The sequence below is a fragment of the Hippocampus bargibanti genome, linkage group LG13 (genome assembly GCF_051943395.1).
Source record: "Hippocampus bargibanti isolate YZ-2025 linkage group LG13, ASM5194339v1, whole genome shotgun sequence".
In the NCBI taxonomy this organism is placed as follows: Eukaryota; Metazoa; Chordata; class Actinopteri; order Syngnathiformes; family Syngnathidae; genus Hippocampus; species Hippocampus bargibanti.
The window spans coordinates 7,551,714-7,573,393 of NC_142746.1; the positions used below are offsets into that span (position 1 = coordinate 7,551,714).

General features: G+C 41.9%; 1 protein-coding gene across 2 annotated transcripts in view; it reads right to left on the bottom strand.

Annotated features, from left to right (window-relative positions):
• tp53bp2a (tumor protein p53 binding protein, 2a) overlaps window positions 1-21,680 on the bottom strand; it is a 32,730-nt gene that overhangs the window by 7,784 nt on the left and 3,266 nt on the right. The window contains exons 3-14 of one of the 2 annotated variants that reach the window (XM_089011830.1): window positions 14,109-14,256; window positions 13,424-13,537; window positions 9,864-9,934; window positions 9,103-9,204; window positions 6,216-6,390; window positions 5,910-6,091; window positions 5,156-5,320; window positions 3,934-3,981; window positions 3,219-3,411; window positions 785-874; window positions 467-588; window positions 21-387 (exon numbers count right to left, since the gene is read on the bottom strand). In XM_089011830.1, the coding sequence (XP_088867956.1) occupies window positions 21-387; window positions 467-588; window positions 785-874; window positions 3,219-3,411; window positions 3,934-3,981; window positions 5,156-5,320; window positions 5,910-6,091; window positions 6,216-6,390; window positions 9,103-9,204; window positions 9,864-9,934; window positions 13,424-13,537; window positions 14,109-14,256 (1,777 nt within the window). The remainder of the gene's footprint in view (window positions 1-20; window positions 388-466; window positions 589-784; window positions 875-3,218; window positions 3,412-3,933; window positions 3,982-5,155; window positions 5,321-5,909; window positions 6,092-6,215; window positions 6,391-9,102; window positions 9,205-9,863; window positions 9,935-13,423; window positions 13,538-14,108; window positions 14,257-21,680) is intronic. The other variant, XM_089011831.1, reaches the window with a different exon arrangement.

The following is a 21,680-nucleotide window of genomic DNA, read 5'->3' on the forward strand; positions in this document are numbered from 1 at the left end:
GTTTTAGATCACAGGCTTACCGCTAACAAAGCCGTTGGTGCGGCTCTGAGACCTGCTGAGGGCCCCCTGGATGCCAGCCTGCTGGGTATACATGGAGTAGATGGAGCTGGCGGCGAGGGTCTGCGGCTTGGAGGAAGGTAATTCTGGGGTGAAAGGCCGCACTGTAGCTGCTGGCGGAGGATCCTGCTTTGGTGGCAGTGGGAGCGTCTGGCTCTGGGAGGGCGGCAGAGGCACGTGGGCGTGGCCGGGATGGGGCTGGCTACTGTGCGGCTTTGCTTTCGGGAAGGTGCCTGTGTTGAGGCCCTGTTTGCCATATGGGATGACATTCGGGCCTTTTGGTTTGGTCGGCACAGGTGGTGGGACTTTAGCTGGAGCCTTAGGAGCAGACTAAGATGACAAGAAGGGGACATCTGTCAGGTCATAGTTTGGCAATGTATTTTGGCAAAGGGTGCAAATTAATTCTTACTTGGGCATCTCTGACCAAGTCATCACTACTCTGGTTTTTGCGAAGCGAGGAAGCAGGAACCTCAGTTGGCTCAAACATGGAAAACGGACGCACCTTCCTGTCCCTTTTGGGCTCGGTGTCATCTAATCATAAGACCAGGGGAGGGAAAAAAACAAACAAAAAACAATGACATCTATGCGACATATAAAGCTGAAAGAGGTTCAGTTTTCTCGGCATGTGTTGTAAGTCTGTAGAATAAAGTTACATTCCCTGCTTGTTTTATAGAAGAACAGAAACGATTCACATCCAGTCCTACTTTGCACAATTAGTGATTGTTACCTTTGTCTTTGTGAGAGTGAGATGCCATTCGGGGAAGTGTTGAAGAAGCCGGAACAGGACCGTTGGACTCCAGTTTCGACGACTGGTTCCCTGAACAATGCATAAGAGAGCAGACTATGAAAGAAATCATTTAGAAAGCTAGGTTGTAGTCAAAAGAGAATCACACTACAAACAGATCACGGACAATATCAAGTCATCCCTTTTCCACTTGCAAAAATAATATATTGTCAGAAAATCAATGAAGAGCACGCCAAACAAGACTTTTTCTACCTTTTCTCTTGGCTCGAAGTTCTTTCAGAGGCTCTAGTAAAAACATGACTTCTGCGGAAGACGCATTCCAATGGCAACAAACAAAAAACAAAATAAAAAGGAAAAAAATTATGGCCTCAGAGCAGGAAATGTTAGCTGGTTTTAGCAAGGGCCTAAAATGCAAGTCAAAATCCAAATCCACAGCTTGGTAGATGAAAACAAAATGGCTGCTTGGGCAGGGTACCAGGAGATTGATAGTTTCCTCCATTTAAGGGAGCTGTAAAGATGCCAAATCTGTTTATTTTGGCACTTTCAGTGCTAATTAGAGGAGAAAGCTAATTGACCAAACATATTTTAAAGATTCAGCAGCACTGATTACAAATAATAGGTCAACATATATATTTTTGTACTAGGATAGTCCGAGCATTTACTGTTTTTTAACAAAGACCATAACAGCAGTTCACCGCAAAAATAAATAAAGCTGTTCACAGCAAACCAAACGGTTTAAAGGACATCTGACATCACTTTTTTGTTTCCTAACTGACATCAGAAAAACGTTTTATAGCATCTAAAATACCCAAAACACGCAGTATGATATTTTTAGTCAAATGCAAAACACCAATAAAAATGACTTAAAGTGTCCAAAATCTGCAAAAAAAAATTAACCCGGAAGTGGCCAGTTTCAGAAGTTCCCGCCCCCTTGTTCGTGGCATCACCCCAAGACGTCTTGCCTTGCTGGAGAATCAAAACAATGGCTTCAGATTCGGAGAATATGCTTTCTTGTTACTCATCCAGTTATGAATATGATTCAAATAGTTCTGAAGAGGAAAGCATACATGTTTGCAATCGATTAAAGAATTTATTCCGTGCCATTTTGAAGGAAAAGGGGGGGAATGTAGCACTAAAAAGAGGCAGAAAATGAAGACGACAAGGAACAAGGACAATTAAGGAATTAATCAGCCCGTTTCCACAGACTGATTAATTCCTTACACGGAGCTTTGTCGCCCTCTTCTGCCTCTTTTTGGTGCAACATGAAGTTTTCAGACCAAACAAATACAGCAAAATGCATTGACGTGGAAGGACTGCTACAACGGCCATGGGCGTTCGGTCAGGGGCGTTCCTTCAGTGACGTAGGGTGAGGACTCCTCACCAACTCAAAAACAAGACTTCCGGAATATTTGGCGCCAGTCTTAAAACGTAAAATATAGCTATATGCGGTGGAATCTTTGTAAAATACACTCAGTAGAAGTCATTTGAAGCCATTTTAGAAATTATGGACACAACTTGTCCAGAGAACGTCGGTTGTCCTTTAACTGACTACCTTCTGAGCTCAGAGTGACATCACACGTGTTGGGAGCATCACACCTCTCTGCTCCTGCTGGGGGCAGTGGAGTCTTGTCAAATGCCAAAAGTTAGGCTGAAGACTTGACTATGTAATTGTTATGGCCATGTTTACAAGGCAGTGATGGGCAAATGGTGGTACGAATGCGTATGTGCATCTGATTTTTATTTGTGACAGATGGTACCTGGTCATTTATAGATTTAAATATGTTCCTGGATTTATATCTATTGTTACACTATGGACACTTCCAAAACAGTCTCAATGATGTTGGTTATTTACTGTGTGTGGTTCAGAATATGGAAATTATTCTAAAGCACCAAATATCACATTAAGTCTTGATAATTTGAAGCCTCAGTGGGCCAAATCAACTCATTCGCTGCCATTCCCAAATTGATTCGGTCATTGAAAAGTGTGGTGCCAATAAAGCGCTGGTCAGACCTCTGGCAAGGTTTTTCCCTTACATCAGGGCGCAGCATTTGCCTTTTGTCCATGTTAGCGCTTTGTTCTGACTTCAGCTATTGTTAAAGCGCTATATAAATCAATATGTATGTATTGTATTTTGTACAGCCGCCCCTGTTCCAAGCTCAGTAAAAAGAAAAGAGTCTAAGCTTTCTTACGCTGAATTGCATGTTTATGTAGCCCTAAAACTCAATATTGTATGGTTCCTGAAAACTGAGTGAAAATGACAAAACTCTGGCACTGGAGTGGACACATTTTGGTACATTGTCTGGCAGTGAATGAGTTAAAGAATGGAATCTAATTTGTCTTTGCTATTTCAGATTGAAATGAGAACGCGGGACATTGTGGTTTGGTCTTGAAAGTGGACATCCTGTGTTCGCTCACCTGTTCCGGCCTTTCCTTGCTGATCATGAGTCAGCAAGGTGGAGGTGCCGCCCGGGTAGGCTGGTTTTACAAGCAGTTCGTGTCTACCCGAGCTACCACGAGGCAGCGTGGATGACTGGATGTATGGGCCGACTGCTGCCACACGAGATGGACCACCTGACTGTTGTTGACTGGCTGGGCCATCGGAAGGCACCTGATGATAGGCAAATGTAGAGATGTGATTATAATTTTAGCATTCATATATCCCCATATGAAGAGGTCAGCCAATGCAAAATTGTCCCTAAAGACCCTAAAACAAATCAGAATGACACTTTATTTAATATTTTGGTGAAAGGACCAAAATGTGTGGAGCATGCTGAGGTTGACTGCAATGAAAATCAGTCTGGAGGTTGCGCCCTTTTGCCAATGTGTTCAATTGAAGAAAAAAAAAACACAATACAGTGCTACCTTGGCTAAAAGAGCACGCAGACTTGAGTTTTCTCGCCCCAATAAAACAGCCATGACTCGAAACACATTAAATTTGAGCAGAGTAGTACACCGACACCAAAATTTCCATGTGTCAACATGCACTATCCGTGAAAATTCCGACGGAACTGACACATCGCACCTTTCGCTGTTCTGTTTTAAAAGCCAGCAAATCCTGAGCTAAATTTAATTGCGGATATTAGAGGAAATCAGGGAAACGAGTGTTCCTGACGATGCTAGTTTTGATTACCTGAGGATGTGTGTCTTTTGAAGCCCTCTCTTTACTGGGATAGCCATTCTTGGGAGAACAAAGCACAAACATGCAACAGCAGTTCAAAATTTAAAAAAAATATTGGGCAGCCAACACCGCCTTTGTATTTATTTCCTATGAAGTATTACCCCTGCTCTTGGGCTCTGTTAGACTCAGAAAGAAATACTAGCTTTAGAGAGCTGGATGTATTACGTCAGGAGAGGTCAGCTTGGGATGGGGAGAAAGTCTTTGTGCGGACGTGAAAAGGGCACACTCATTGTGATTCCGGGCAGGATGGGTGAGTCGCCTCCTTGCACAAACTTTTTTGGAGCTCCCGTCTTAATGAGACACAGTATTTCTACTTGAGTGTGCTAAAATAAATAAATAAATAAAATTAGGTTTTTCCAAAAGAAAAATAATCCAGCGCGGTGTCCAAATAAATTAGCATATCGTAGAAAAGTACATTTGTTTCCCCTCGGGTGAAGTCATGTTGGCATTTAGTCAAAACACACCAGAATACTAATATCCTACAATTAGTTGCAAATTTATACAATACATCCAATCATGCCCAGCCACTTCTTCTAGCGCGTCCAATACATATTGATTTATATAGTGCTATGAATAATTTTAATAATTGAAAAAATAATTAAAAAAGCCCCCCCAAAAAAAAAAATCACAATTGTGTCGATATGAGATTGGCTTACATTTCGAAAAATATGACATTATTATATTCAATCCAAAACAACTGACAAAATTGAGAAAGATGATATGTTTGATTCATCTATCATTTTGACAGAAAAAAGCACACTTTCCCTAGACAGTTGTGATTAATTTTGGATAGATCTAAGATGTTCGTTTTTCCACCAATCCCTTTCTCTGTGCTTTTGTTTTCCTGCCACCACCTCCTCCTGAAAAAATGATGGTTGTGTACCCTTTAAGGAGCAATCGCCAATCTCGCCCTTTTCCTGTTACAAGCCAAAGAAGATAACATCTCCCTTGACATTACCGTTTTGTCTCCTATGTCAACAGAGCACTTCTAAGTCCACTGGCGTGCTACGCGAGTATTGTCCTCCAGCGAATGTGAGGTCAAGCAAAAGCTAACTCAAGGGTGAGTTAAAAAAAAAAAGTCAAAAGAGCACCAAGATCGAGGTTTTAGATGCGGTCAATTATTGAATGACCTTAATCAAAATTGGTTGGCTGAGTAATGTTAAGTCATTCTTACAGGGACGTTCTCTTTCTGCTGTAGCGCCACCTTCTTCTTCCAGAGTCGATCACGGAGCTCGCTGATCCGCTTGTCCATGGCAGCTGCCTCCATGTTGCGCTTGTTCAGGTTCTCGCGCTGCTGCTGTAGCTTGGAGTTTTGGTCCTGGTTGAGTTTGTTCCTCAGCTAGTGACACAAAAGAGTTCAGGTCTAAACATTTTTTTTTCAAAATGTAAATGACATTATTAATAAAAAATATGTTGCTAGTTTTTTTGTATTCTTCTTTTTTCTACTTTGGGGCTACCAAAAGCATTGACAGATTTTTTTTCTGAAACAAGTTACTCTAACACTGACATATATTCTTTTTTAGTTTCTATTCATGTCAAACAATATCCCCAAGAACATCAATAAATCATTGTTCTGAGAATAGACATGGTCATTTGACCGTTAGCATGGGTCCAATTTCGAGCAACTTTGAGATTGCCTTCCGCTGGCCTTCTCTGGAGTCATATGGAATAAAATATGAAAATGATGAAGTTCACTTGTCACTTTTTTGACCAGTCGCTCGAGTTGTCAATAAAGTTGCGAAATCCAAATTTTTAAATGGGCAACACTCTACTTTTTTAAATGAGTCCTGACTACAAAGGTCACAAAAACAAAAACTGATAATGAATCATTTTTTAAATTGTTTGGTCTATTAATTAATTTTAATCTAATTTATTTATTTATTGCCCAAGGTATAGCATTGTCTTCGTTTTTCTTTCCAAGTACGCACCTGCAGCTCCTTGTAGAGGCGGTCCAGTTCAGCCACAGAACTCTGATTGTCGTGGAAGTTATCCACTTTGCCGCTTTTGAGCAAGTCCAGCTGTCGGCTCAGCTCCTCCACCTTGGACGCGGCCATCACCAGCTCTCGCTGCTTCTGCTGGAAGAGGTTGTTCATCTGCTCGATCTCTTCCACTGTACACAAAATGAAGGGTGAGGAAATAACAGTCAATTGTGTTTCTAAATCCAATATGGCGCATGGATGTAAAAACATTAGAAGGTAAATGACAACACGGCTGCCGGGTTTTTGAGATCTTACCGAGTTTGCCGTTGCTGTGGCGCTTCTGCTCCACTTGACCCTTGAGGGCTCGGACCTTCTTGAGGCGACCCTCCTGGTTCTCAATGTTATCGCGCAGGCGCTGTAGCTTCTCCTGCTCTGAGGCCTGTTGCTGGTGACGCTGCTCCTGTTGCTTCAAGTAGCGGAGCCGCTGTTCCTGGTGGCATAGGTGACAAAGTCACTCACACTTCTGGACATGGAAGTACAAATATTTTGATTTTATTTTTTAAAATGGGGCTGGGTTGGGGGATACAAATCATACATGTATCACAAAAAACATTAAAAGAGAATTGGGCTGAGTGATGGCAGGGGACAAAAATAAACCTATCACACAAAATGTTTACAATTTTCTGAAATACACACACATTTTGACACTGATGAAAATGTATCCATAGAAATGAAAAAACTTATCCTGTGACTGCAAAGTGACCTTGAGTGTTTTGAAAGGCGCTTATAAATAAAATGTACTATTATAAGTATTATAATTATCAACATAGTGCCCATAATGACAACAAATAGCTAGCGTATTCTTCATTCATTCGCTGCCATTCCCAAATTTATTCGGTTATTGTAAAATGTAACGTGTTTGTTCGGGTTTTGGTTTTTCCTGTGGGGGGGTTGCTGATAAAGCGCTGGACAAACCTTTGGCAATATTTTTCCCTTCGACAAGGGGGCAGCATTTGCCTTTTGTCCATGTTAGTGCTTCGTTACAGCTTCATCTGTTGTTAAAGCGCTATATAAATCAATACGTATGTATGTATTGCATTGAATTCACTCTTTTTTTCTGATGAAAAAAGTCTAGTCTAGGGTTTCGTACGATGCATTGAATGACTATGTCGTCCTAAAACTCAATATTCTGTGAGTCATGAAATTTGAGTGACAATGAAAACAACCCTCGCACTGAAGTGGACACATTTTTGCACATCGTCTGGCAGTGAATGAGTTCATAACATTAGGATATTAGTCACAAAGGTGCTTAAGAATGAATGACTGTCTTTGTGTTGTCAGATTTGTTGTTGTTTTTTAACTTCAAGATGGTGCCACGCGAGTGGCTGCCTTTACAGCAGCTCCTGTATTTTGTTTTTCTACTTCTTTCTTTAATTTCATAACTTTGCTGCTGTGAAATGTAAGTTTCTCCACTGCTAAACTAATAAAGGTAAATCCAATCCTATTCAAAAGAAATGCTACATTCACTAAATTCAGTAGTGGTCCTGAAGTTAGATTATACACTTAACCGGTATGTTTTTTTAGATTATATAGACATAAAGCTACATGTCTCAGTGAATCCTTCCAGTTGATAAGAAAACATTGAATACATCGTGACTATTGTGAGTACCAAGATCTTAAAAATGAGCTTCAGAATATTAAAGAGGAAAACTAATTGTGACAAGAGGACTGACTGATCTTTAGCAAGATCAAAGGGACACTTTTGTTTTCTCCAGCTTGACATAATGCAGCTGTCTGCAAGAAACGAGAGAGGGAACAGGCTCGGAGACAGTTTGAGGCCATGTGTGCCGATGAGTAATTCCTGTTTGTTAACATCCGCGAGCAATGACGATTGCTTCAATTTACATTCCTTGGCTGATACGCAGTTTTGCAGAAATGGCAGGTTTGTATCAGTCATAGCAGATCGGAGTAATGTCCAAAAGCGCAATGTAAAATCTTGTATTGTATATTATCTTTCTGTGTCTTGTCTGAGAGCATGAAAAAGACTTGCGGCACTTGTTTCATGGGAATGCACGAGGCATGGCTCTCTGGTTCTTTTTATATATATATATATATATATATATATATATATATATATATATATATATATATATATATATATATATATATATATATATATAAAATCACCTGCAGCAATTCATCCGACCTGTGAAGCACAATCTCGTTATCTTAAAATCATCATTTTCTTTTTTACACCCTCCTTTAATCGCATCTCACTGTTCTTACATCCGCTTGCTGTTACTTATATCGCCGCTGCGAACGCCACTTAAAGGACAACCGACATCACTTTTTTTGTCTCCTAACTGACATCAGAACATCTGAAAAACGTTTTATAGAGTCTAAAATACCCAAAACACGCAGGCTGATATTTTTAGTCAAATGCAAACCACCAATAAAAATGACTTAGTGTCCAAAATCTCCCAAAAATTGAGCTGCGAATTGGGCGTTTTCATAAAGTCCCGCCCCCAGTTTGTGACGTCACGCCAAGACGTCTTGCATTGCTAGAGAATCGAAACAATGGCTTCAGATTCGGAGAATTTGCTTTCTTGTTACACAATATGATTCAAATAGTTCTGAAGAGGAAAGTGTAAATGTTTGCAATCGATTAACGAAGGTCTTCCGGTAATTTTGAGTGATCAAGACTGATGTGTAGCGTCACAGAAAATGCAGAAGATGGCGCCAGAGCTCCTTTGGAACTTGGTTGATTCTTCACCTTGGAATTTTTGTCAGCGAATATCTAATAGTTGTCTCGGTGTAACATACGATTTACCATTGCGTTATTTATGTGTTTTCCTTCTAATTTTGCCATCAACACGTATCAACACGAAGTTTTCAGACCAAACACAGTACCGCAAAATGCAAGGTATGTCCTTTCTCGGGCATTCCTTCAGTGACGTAGGGTGAGGACTCGTCACCAACTCAAAAACAAGACTTCTGGAATATTCAGCGCGAGTCTTAAAACATAAAATATAGCTATAGCGGTGGAATCTTTGTAAGATACGATCAGTAGAAGATCAAATTATAGACACAACTTGTCCGGAGATGTCGGTTGTCCTATAAGCTCTTCATCCTCCACATCCAATCATCTCAACCAGCCCCAGACTGGCCTTTCATCTTGCTTCTCTCTCGTGCCGGTTTGTACCTTGGAAGCCAGGAGTTGTTGTTGGGCTTCGATTTGCTGCTGCTGCCTGGCTGCCATCTCTTGTAGCTCGGCTAAAGTCATGTCCATCCTAGGAGTTGAAACCTGGGCCGAAAAAAAACCAGGTGGTGTTGTTTATGAAACCTTTTCAATTTTTTGTGCACTGGGAAAGTGGAATACAAATACCAATAAAGTACCAAAAGTCACGAACCAATATTGACACTTGGATGACAGGTGCAGGTGATGAAAATGCTACTTAAAACCATGCATGACAATATTATATAATATTTTTAAGGCAACGTTTGCATCACTATTTTGTATTCTTTCGTGGAATTAAAACAACTTCAAGCCAAGTCAAGCCGACCTTGGAGGTTAACTGCATAAACAATCAAAGTCTTTGTACACAGGCCCACCCCCCTCGTCCTCACACACCTAATTTCAAATTTGCATTTATATTCAGGATTAACGAGTACCCTCGCTGCACATTAGAGCGAAATGAGATAGTGGGTCACATACTTGAATCCTCAAACGAGATTATCAGGTCACATACTTTTATGTGAACATGATGTGCTTAAAGATAATGGCAAGTCAATGTGGTTTTAATGAGGGGTGACTGTAGCGGTTCAGTGCTTTGTAAAATGTAAAAAAATGCATACAACTCTCCAAAAGCAGATTATGTATATTCCTTCTTACTGTCTTCAATTCAATCTTTTATGAAATGTTGGAATCAAACATAAAAAAGGGTCATAGATTTCGACACTCACCCCATTCTCCATCCTTCTGTCCGAGGGGCCTTTCACGCCACTTCTCTTTGGTTCTAAACCCCTGGAGCGCCCTGCGGAAGAAAAATGGTAGAATATGAGTACGATATGGAAAAAAATGGTGATTGCTATTTCCGCTTCCCAGGCAGCTCTGACACTCCGAACAACACAAGGTGCGCACACAGAAACTCCCACACGCCTTGCTGTGTTATCTCGCAGCTGTTGGCAGGACATTACAAGACGCACATCAAGAGGAAGCAATACAAAAAAACTGGCTGCTGCTCAATTATTCCCCCACCAACCCCATCCTCTGGAAAACAAGAGCATTCTTTGTGACTGGCAGTCTCAGGATTTGGTGTGGCTGGTGGGCAAGCAAGTGGAGTTTCACCTACATGCGGGATGAGGAAGCTATGGACTGCAGGAACGAGTTATTTACATTATTTTACAGCTGAAATGGGGCAAGGGGGCCTTGCAATCAAGATCTTTGCATAATATTTTTGGATGACCCATGAGATATCATACCCATGAGTATCACAGGTGTAAAATAAGCAGAAAGATAAAACACAAGACCCAGTATGATGTTTTCATTCTTGAATCTGTGCTTCATTGGCCATGATCCAAGATCTAGTTTGGGAAAGATAACACCGCCGACAAAGACAACTCAGCTAGAATTATCTTCTAAGATGTGAAGAATTTGCATGAGCAGACAGTCGTGAATCCAAGAGAGAACTGAACAAACTGTGGGGAAAACAAGAGGGGCCTAAGATAACAGGATAGTATAACAGGAAGAAAAAAGAAATGCCTAATCTCTCGGCCAGACTTAAGACGTGAGGGGGCTAAAGGGGCTTAGTTACGCAACTGGGGGCTGAGAGGATCGCACACCACCAAAAATACTCGGTTTTCTGCGTTCTTAAGGAAAACAAAACAAGCTTATGTCAACTTGACTGGGGGACACTTGTGTTCTAAATCCCCCTCAGACGGGAACACAACAGCAAGTCTAATCGTTAAGTGTTGCCTTGAGATGCGAGGGACCAATGTTTTGGACCATACTTTGCGTTGATTTTGGAGAACAGATTTCAGTCATTCAATTGGCAGCTGTTGTGCAATAAAAAAACTTTACTGCCACTGCAAGTTGCTGTTCACTCAAGTGCACATAAAACACTGTCTGTAAGAAAGGAATATGTTGTAAATTAGATAGCTTTGCAGAAGAAGGCAAATATGTAAAACTGACAGGCTAAAGGATTCCATAATGCAGCGATAAAACATTTGCCACAATGGATATTTTCACACACATCTTGGAAGCAACACATAAAGGATATTGGCATGCAAACATTCTTTGTCCTCTGCAAAAAAATAGTATTAATACATCGCATTACTGCGCACACCATGTATAAACATGCATTATGCTGCCCCAATGCAACCAAGGGATATCGACCAGAAATTGATTGGAGTGAATAAATAAACAAAATAAATACAGTGGAACCTCGGTTTTCGAACGACTCACAGTTCGAACAAAACGGTGTTCGAACTACGAAGCAACAAATGCCGGTACGACGCGTGAGTGCGTACGCGAGGGTGGGGTGCTGAGCGGCGTGTGTATCGCTCTCTCCGTGACCAACTGTTGTCGCTTGCGGACATGCTGCATTTTGCTCTAGCGTTTAATATAGGTGCACGAAGAGTTTTAGCCCTTAATCATGCCTCCAAAGAAAGTAAATGTTGCGACAAGTGAAAAAAGAAAAGTAGTGCGTACAACTATTGCATTTGAGAAAGAAATAATCGCAAAATATGAAGGAGGTGTGCGAGTGTCTGATCTGGCTAGGGAATAAAGCATGGCGAAATCTACGATCAGTATTATATTAAAGAATAAGGAGGCTGTGAAATCTAGTGATGTGGCTGTGGGAGTGAGAGCAAGTGTTATTGGATAGATATTTTAAGAGAAAAGAACATCCTGTAGCCGAGTCATCCGGAGCTGTCACGTTCCGAGCGAGTGACGGCAGCTGACTCGTCGGAACGTCGTGGAATGTTTGGGATCCCAAAGCAGGCGGCAGAGATGTACTAACCAAGCAGGATGTTTATTCACAAATAAAAGAAAACACAGCGAGTAAGAAAGCAGGGGGTGATCCGACCCGCTTACTACGGCAAAAAGCAAATGGCACACGAGGGTGCAAAATTACGCAATCCCGGAAGATGAGATAAATTTACGGTACGCAGGGAAAATACTTCGGACCGGATACACTCGCACATCGAAGGAAGAGTCCAGGTACGGTGGCGAGGTGAGTCAATCATCCGGCACTGGCGAGGTGATCGCGAACCATAGAAATGTCCCGTGTCCGTGATTAGAGAATTGACAGCAGGTGAAGGGCGGCCGGGAGAGGCAGCCCCGCCCCCCGCTGTCAACTCGCACGTGACAGGAGCAAAGAGATTTGAACGTATGAGCACCCCTCAGACAGAAGAGCTCCCCGAAGTTTTTATGGAAGTGGACTCCTTCCAAACAATAAATTTCCTTCCTCCGTCCACCTGCGCCTTCTGCTGACCACCACAAAGGTAAACAAATCCTATTCATAATTATTTTCTTTACCAACGTACAATTAGCCTGGGTTACATTTATGTTTGTTATTTGTGTCTTTGCCATTTTGCTTAACATTTTCTGAGATATACATTGCTTTTTATGTGTTGGTCAGCATTTTAATGTGCAATTTCATGCATAAAATAATGTATAAAATACTGTACTAAAAAGGTAAACATTCAGGGTGTTGGAACGGATTAAAACAATTTACATTATTTTTAATGGGAAAAATGGTTTCGGTGTTCGAACAAATCGGTTTTCGAACACGGTTCTGGAACGGATTATGGTCGAGAACCGAGGTACCACAGTAAATGGAAAAATAAATGAACAAATCGTTTCATTGCTCTACATTCTCTGCAAGTATTCCATTTACCTGTTTTTATAAAGGACAATATTTTTATTTACTGCCATTTCTACTTAAAGGACAACCGACGCCTGCGGACAAGTTGTGTCCATAAAATCACTTCAAATGACTTCTACTGCGCGTATTTTACAAAGATTCCTCCGCATATAGCTATATTTTATGTTTTAAGACTTGCGCTGAATATTCAGGAAGTCTTGTTTTCAAGTTGGTGACGATTTCTGACGTGACGTCACGTCAGGAACGCCCCTGACTGAGAAAGCGACACGCAATGCATTTTGGGTACTTCGTTTGATCTGAAAACATTGTGTTGATGGCAAAATTAGAAGGAAAACACATAAATAACGCAATAGTGAATCGTTGTGGGTTGCACCATGACTACTATTTGATAGTAGTTGACCCAAATTCCCAGCAGACAAATCAGCCTATTTCCAACGGAGCTTGTGCGCCATCTTGTGCATTTTCTGGGAGCTACATTGGAGTCCAGACGCCTCAAAATGATACGAAGGATACGGAAGTAGCTGGTATGGTTGAACTGTATTTCCATTCATTCCAAGGAGTGCATTGAGAACACGTAACTGGATTAAACTGGCAATTTCTGTTTGTTGAAGCAGCAGGTTAGGTGGACACACTTACCAGACTCCCTACTTGGGGCCCGGTTATGACGCAGAAAGAAGCGAACGTCCGCCCTGTGCTGTCCTCTACGTTGGATCACATCGAGCATCCGCTCTCCGTCCCCTATGGCTCGCTCTGCAACGAGAGGTTAAGTAGCGTTTACTCGTGTCCAAAGCACTAAGTCAACACATGAAAACGACACGTCATATTAATTCATTATCGTGAGAGAATCAAAGATATCATTGTCTTCAGAGATGTGACTGACGTGCTGTCAACAACTCTTGCCGTTTTAGAGCCGAGTCATTCATTACCCATTCAGGTATCAATTGAATCAAGCCATTGCCGTATCACAGGTCGCAATGAAGTCGATGCGGAAAAAGGAGAGAATGCTCTGCATAGTAAAACTGCTTTTGAGCAGTCCCTCTTCACGCTACTTGCGCAAGTCCTTAAACATGATAATTGGAACGGCGTCACCATGGCAACACAGACGCAAACTACCTCCTTTGGTTCTAAATCGAAAGGTTTCTCAGGAATGGATAAAATGCAAGAAGGGTCTGGGCGTTTGGGTTTGTCATGGAGATTATGGATCCATTTGCATTTGAGAGCACAAAGAGGCTTCCAAAACAAATTGCCATACATGCAAACGCGCTGCCATTATCCCTTTAGCCTCCTTCTCAGAAAACAACATGAAGAAAGCAATGCTCACCGGATCCGCGCCATGTTTCTGACAAGTGACAGTCTGTCTCCCCCGCCTCCTTGCACAGGTTCACCACGTCCCGACACAGCGTATCCGGAGTGATGGGAACCTCAGTAAAATGCTGATCATTGTTACTGAGGTAAACAGTCAGAAACATCTGAGGGCAAAGAGATAGAGGTGAGATTAGACATAATTTGCCATTTATTGTTATTTCAGTGAGGCTAAGACCACGCCCCTTGTAAATAATGACACATGGTATCCGTTAAATATAAATATATATATATATATATACACACAGTAAAGTCTCGTTATATCGATATTCAAGGGAGTCCGAAAAAATATCGATATAACCGGGACTATCGATATATCCGACCCTGTTTGCATGTAATTTTCTCTGTGCGTGCATAGAAATAGTATCGATATAACCGGGACTATCGATATAACGAGACTTTACTGTGTGTGTGTGTGTGTGTGTGTGTGTGTGTGTGTGTGTGTGTGTGTGTATATATATATATATATATATATATACACACACACACACATATATATACACACATACGTCCATGCGCGCGTACACACACACACACACACACACACACACACACACACACACACACACACACACACACACACACACACACACACACACACACACACACACACACACACACACACACACACACACACACACACACACACACACACACACACACACACACACACACACACACACACACACACACACACACACACACACACACACACACACACACACACACACACACACACACACACACACACTATATCTTTGGAGAACAGATTTCAGACAGATAGCTAGACAGATAGGGACCGCGACTTAGCAAGAGTGAAAATGTATGCATTTATTTCAAACTGCTGTTACACCCATTTTCGCATTATGTGTACACTTAACACTTAAAACCTTGTGCAAATGTGTGTTATGCAACTACTCGCAAACATATAAGTATGCATTTTTTTCACAACCCACTGCTCTGCACTAAAAAAAACTATTTTTTGGGTGTACAGTACACTTCTTAGCACTAAAAGCTTTGTACAATTCTGGTAAGATTGCCGATGATAGTTGCGTGGCCTAACAACAAAACAAAATCTAGTCTAATCTAAGTCCTAAAAGGCTTTGGAACCAACATAGAAATGTGCTCTTGGATGTTAATTTATCACCCGGTGGGACTGGCAGCTTTGATAAGGCTTAAGTATAAGCGGTGTAGTGCCATGCTGAATCAGGCCCTGGTTTATAATTTTTTTTTGCTATGGAGAAGCAGTGCACAGTGTTTTGTCATTTTCCCTTATTCTTGTAACCTGGGGTAAGCCGTTGAATGTTTTTTATTCTCGGTATGCCACGGCCCACAGGGGGGGTACTATGATGGAAACACAACAGGTCAGTCAGGTCACACGTACAAAAGGCTTCACGACATATGCAAGGTGCTAAACAAAAGTATTGGGGTTGCCTTTATAACACAGCCTTATGTGGCTTTTTATTGTCCCCCTTTCATCTCCAAGTCGATCAGTGACGTGAGGGGGACTCATGTTACCTTAGCAACTAGCAACAAGAGCATGTTGTCTTCCACAGCGAAAGGTGAATGAATGACACAACCAAAATGTTCTTTTCCCCTAAGATGCAGATACGCCCCCCCCCCCCCCCCGCTCCCTATTGATAATGCCAATCAGTTGGTGAGTCATCAGGAGAAACTCAGCCGGTGAGGAAGCCATAAAAAGACAAAACCAACCATTTCCAACTCCTGTTTGCTCACCACCATTGTTGCCAACCAACCCCCGGTTGGATTGACTTTCCTCGGTATTCCAGCTACCATCATCAAAAACGTCCCAGCAATGTGGGACATTCAAATGACCTTGTTATTATATGGAGAGTGGAGGATAGACAAGACAGTGAGGGGAAGGGAGGGGTGAGGCTGAGAAAACAGTGGAGGGAGGCGGAGGGGGGGGGGCAGTGCCTGGAGAAAAAGAACTATCCAAAATGATCTTGTACTGAGCAAGTAAATATTTGACACAGGGCACTCCAGGTATGTGCCGTATGTGCGTAACCAAATAAGGCAGACCAAAAATCTACATCTCAGAATTTCAGTGATGCCAATTCTCTGCCTTCAAGAGGCAACACGCCATATTTTGGTATTACGAATATGTTGGCTAGCCACAATGCAGCGTGCACCTTGAATTTTGGGACCATGCTTGAGTACATTTTTTTGTCCTGTCATCCATAATAATTTATCGAAAGTTAGCTGTCAACTCCCGAACCGTGTTGAATATTATCCACCTGATTCACAACTTACCACATTCGTAGTTCATGACATGTTAAGATGGTTCCTCTATTTATTTGCTCTTGGGGAAGAATTTTCCTGTTGACATTTATCTGAACAGGATGTTCCAGGCAAAAAATAAATAAATAAAAATCAGCTGGGTGATGCCATCAAAACAAGCGGGAGAACTGACAGGAACACGCCGCCCTATGTAACCAAACAACTAAGCGGTGAGTCAAATACGGGAAGACAGTACACCGACCCAAGGAAGAGCGAGGAACCAGAATATATCATATGACGAATTTGATAAGAGTTCTAACATATTCGCAAAGTGGCACTCGGTTCACAACATTTTGATATGACAGCTTCTGAATGATAAAGACAATCACGGAGAGTGCATGTAGGCTTGACCTCAGTGGGGTAAGGTACTCAAGGTAGAAGGAAGGCGGAAGTAGTCGGCGAAACATGTCAGCTAATTGAACACCTACACTGTAAGTAAAGAATCTGCTTAATATTACTCAAGGTAGAGTTGCGAGACAGCTGAGGCATTGCATCTCGGGTATTAAATTAATCTGCTATATATAAAAAATAAATACAAATCTCACCATGCTACTGCCTCAGTATTACAACAGTAAGCTTAAACTGCATTTGACAAAATTCAGTGTCAGTGCCAGCAGCCGGCGAATCATTAATAGCATTAATATTGCAACTGACCATTCTCGTCAAGTTCTTACAAAGCACTTTTTAACCGACAATAAGTGAGAAAAAACACTAAAGACGTTGCAGCAGTTTCTCTCGGTTGCTCAAGGGAAAGTCAATGTTTTTATGTCACATTGAGTTTGTGGTGAATAAAAGCATCCGCGTAGGTCATTGTTCAGACCATGGTGTCAGTAAAGCCATGTCGGCTGCAGTTTTGTTTGGTTCTGTAAATGCTTTTGGGGGATTATGTTGTCAATTCGGGTGATCATGTTTTAGGGCGATCAGTTTGATCATGGTGGAACGAATGTGGTCTGCACAACAAATAACTGGTGAGAAGCAGTGGAAAAATATGGCAACTTTCCAAAAATGTGATTCTGAGTAGGGTTGACCATATTTTCTAACAACCAACCGATCATCATTAACATGTAACGTAATCAACGTAGAATTTAGCTAAAAATTGACACATGAACTTGTCAATTGTAGTCCATTTTAGCCTCCGAAACATGAAACTGGCCTAAACTGGATCTTTTCGGTCGATATAGCTTATTGCTACAAGGTCACGTGACCACGCAACGTTGCGAAAGGCACTCTACCAAGTTTACAACATGTTCATAAAATAAGCAAACCAGGTGTGAGAAACAATAGCGCTCCTCTTTTCACATTTTTTGGGTAGGTATGTAAATATTCTGAATTTTCAATGAATAGAAAAGCAACGTTGTTTCTTTTTTGCATATCGCCAGCACCGGTATGACTTCCGAGGAATTCACCATCGTTCCACCTTGTCACATTTCTGTTATCGCCATGCTGTTTATTGATGCGGTTTAAATCAAGCCAGGTCAGTATTCCCAAAACGTACTGGGGTAAACCAAACGTACATTTAATAGTTATATGGCCCTCCAACAGTTGCCACTGATTGCAGCCCGAAATGAACCCCGGCTCTTCAAAACAGTTGTTTTGACTGCGAGATGATCAGTTTCAAACATCAACACCACAGCCACAGCCAATTGCAATCCGGGGAGGGACACTCACTCGCTCTACAGGCATGCAGCAGTCTGCCGTTGATGATTCAGATATGTGCGGCAGAAAAATTGGTTGCACAGACGCAGTGGAATTGGCGAATGATTTATGTTTTATGATCCGTAGCTTGAAAGGCAGTGTAAAATTGCAGCTCAAACACAGGTGGCTTGTAAGCACCAGAATTAATCTCAATCCATATTTCAAGCCTTGAAGCGCTCTTTCTCCTCATCAGGGTCAATTCACCTCTGAGGACCATTGTTCAAACCTGATTGGTCGCGGGGGACAGCCAGACCACAGGGGGATGGCTCTGTAATTGAGTTACTCTGCAACAACAAGGTAAGCAGCAAATGTAAGGTCATCCTCTCGCATTGCACATTGGCACACTGGCTCGGAGGTGGGGTTGAGGGAACGCTGTCAGAAGGAATTTGTTATCTACACTTGGCATTTGGAAACTGGTCCAAGTGCGATAAGCTATCTGGGCTGTCGATCTGTGCTGGGCTACATTTTTGTGCTCTCAATTAGTTCTTTGATAAAGTTAACTTTTCACTGTAGTATCAGGAAGAACATTGATTTATGCAGATACGCATTTTCTCTGCTACCAATCATGGTCGTGGGCAAACGGTGCAGGGGCCGCAGCCTATCTGAACTGACTAAACAGCGGGGAGGCTGATTAGACCTAGGCAATTCTGCTAGCAACGTAAATTACAAAAGTCCCATCTGTAAAGTTTTACTGCTAATGGTGGCGCCAGCACTTTGAAACGACACTTGCAGCCACTTGGCACAATCAGACAATTAGATGCAGCGATTAGTTTCAACACTAAATGCCAACGGTAGTGAGACTCTAGCCGCAGACTTCCCATTCTGGCCATGCCCTCTTAAAAACTGGCTGAGTTCCATCTGCAGGGCCTCGTACGAATTTGTGGGTTGATGTCAAGCCACCATTTTGCTTGTGACACAAGAGAGGAAGCTAGGAAAAAAAAAATCACCAGAGGTTTGCAGGACTACCGAAAAATCTTCATTCATCTTCATACCACGTAAAATATATATCTGAATATGTACCTGGTAATGAATGGGTAGATTCTTAAAGGACAACCGACATCTCCAGACAAGTTGTGTCGATAATTTGCAAAATGGCTTCAAATGACTTCTACTGAGCTTATTTTACAAAGATTCCACCGCATATAGCTATATTTTACGGTTTAAGACTCATGCTGAATATGCAGGAAGTCTTGTTTTTGAGTTGGTGACGAGTCCGTACGCGACGTCACTAAAGGAACGCCCCTGATCGGAAAAAAAAGACATTGTAGCTGTCCTTCCATCACGTCAATGTATTTTGCTGTACTTGTTTGGTCCGAAAACCTTGTGTTGCACCAAAAAGCCGCCAGAAGAGGGCGACCAATCTCCATGGAAGGAATTTATCAGCCTGTGGAAACGGGCTGACTAATTCCCTACATGGCTTGGTCAACATTTTCTGCCTACCTTGGGTGCGACATTTCCCACCCCTGATGCCTCAAAATGACACGGAATAAATTCTTTAATCGAGTGCAAACATGTATGCTGTCTTCATCAGAACTATTTGAATCATATTCACAACTGGGTGTGGAACAAGAAAGCATATTCTCTGAATCTGAAGCCATTGTTTTCATTCTCCAGCAATGCAAGACATCTTGGCGTGACGTCACAAACTGGGGGCGGGACTTTCTGAAAATGCCCATTTCGCAGCTCAATTTTTTGCAGATTTTTGACACTAAGTCATTTTTATTGGTGTTTTGCATTTTAATAAAAATTTCATACTGCGTGTTTTGGGTATTTGATGCTATAAAACATTTTTCTGATGTCAGTTAGGAAACAAAAAAGTGATGTCGGTTGTCCTTTAAATGATTTTAAAAATGTGTGCAAGTACAGTGTTAATAATAATATCTTTTATTTGTAGGCGCCTTTCAAAACTCTCAAGGACACTTTACAGTCATGGGTCAAGAACATTTTTTTTCTGTGGGTGAGCAGCGGCACTAATTGTGATATCATCAGGGTGAGGCCTGGCCTGGTGAGTGGCATGGGTGTCACTGAATCACATTGAAGAGTTGCCCGTTACAATCAGATGTAAGCGGCTGGCTGCCAACTAGCTAACCATTATCTAGTCTGCGTGCTGGGTTCATAGGTGTCAATAGTGTTCGCGGAAGCTCATGTGCAAATTCCGTGCATATTTTGTGACAGTACATGATACCCAATCGAAAGTATTGGAGGGGGGAAAAACCAGGAAGCAACTCCAAAAGTCACATTCTTGCAGATTCCTCTGGAGGGTAATCTTATTGGGCTCATCGCACACTTTTGCTTTGAGCTGAGGTAAGCGAATTAATCAAGTCGCTCAGAGTCACCTCCGAATGTGATTACTGTTCGGTGGTCAGACACTGCTGCAACATTTCCCTCGGTGGCCGCCTCAGCTGTGCCCCCACCACAGCTTTCAGGGTTGACACTGCTCCAATATGTCATCATGAGTCCTTCAAAAAAGGCACGGCAGCAGAAAACACCCGAATGGACATTCATCTTGGGGGAGGGCACCTCTGGCAGTATGCTTGACGACACTGTCATCTGTCAGGTGGTGATGAGGGGGGAAACAGGATGGGGTACTGTGTCTTACAAATTGCCATGATATCCAATGCCTGACAGAGATACGGTCTAAATTTCTCTGTAGCACCATTGAATTACAGAAAAATGTTACTAATACACAAGTAATGTTAAAAGGGAAGCAATTTGTGCAAATGTGATTTGGTGAGAAATTTTACAACAGAAGTCTCACTGATCGATTTCGATCACTCATTCTCATCAGAGGACTCATCTGCAGTCATTGAATGTGACACAGTACAGAAGATAAATGCCTGGTTCATGACAAGAACACGATAGGAACACAAAGAAATTCTGGTGTTCAGGTACAGTACCAAAAATGACAAGTTCCCCCCGTCTTCCTTGTGTTTCCCCATACAGAGCCATTACAATGCCCTCTGGAATTGTACCGCATGGATGCTAAATTCTGTACCACAAATAGGACAAGCACAAACACCAAAAGCATCATTCTCCCTTGAAATCCATAAGTCAGTCTCACACCTCCGAAGGTAAAAGTGAAAAAGAATGCTGTCGATAAATCCGAGGGACAACATGCTTATGTAACATCCACATTAACATCGACATGAAGCCTGTCACGGCGGCAGAGTAAGCATGCTTGGGTTTCTGCTGATACACATACACACAATTTTCCCACTAACAATAACATACCGGACAAGTGTTGAGGTATGGTATCTAAAAAAAGGACAAAAATGCACAACAGTGAGTTCTATCTGCTCTATACAGTAAGCTGCTCTTTTCATGGGAGAAGAATGAGGAAGAGGTTGGGGACTGAGCCCTACTTTGGCTCTTGTCATAGTTTAGTCTATAAAAATCAATATTTACCTCTAATTCTATATTTAGAGATGTGCCCATTGACATCATTTTTGTTGAAGAGAATATTGACATTATCTCCCAGTGCCAACTGACCATGGTAAAAAATGCAGCCGTCATCTGTGAAAATGGTCTCGACATG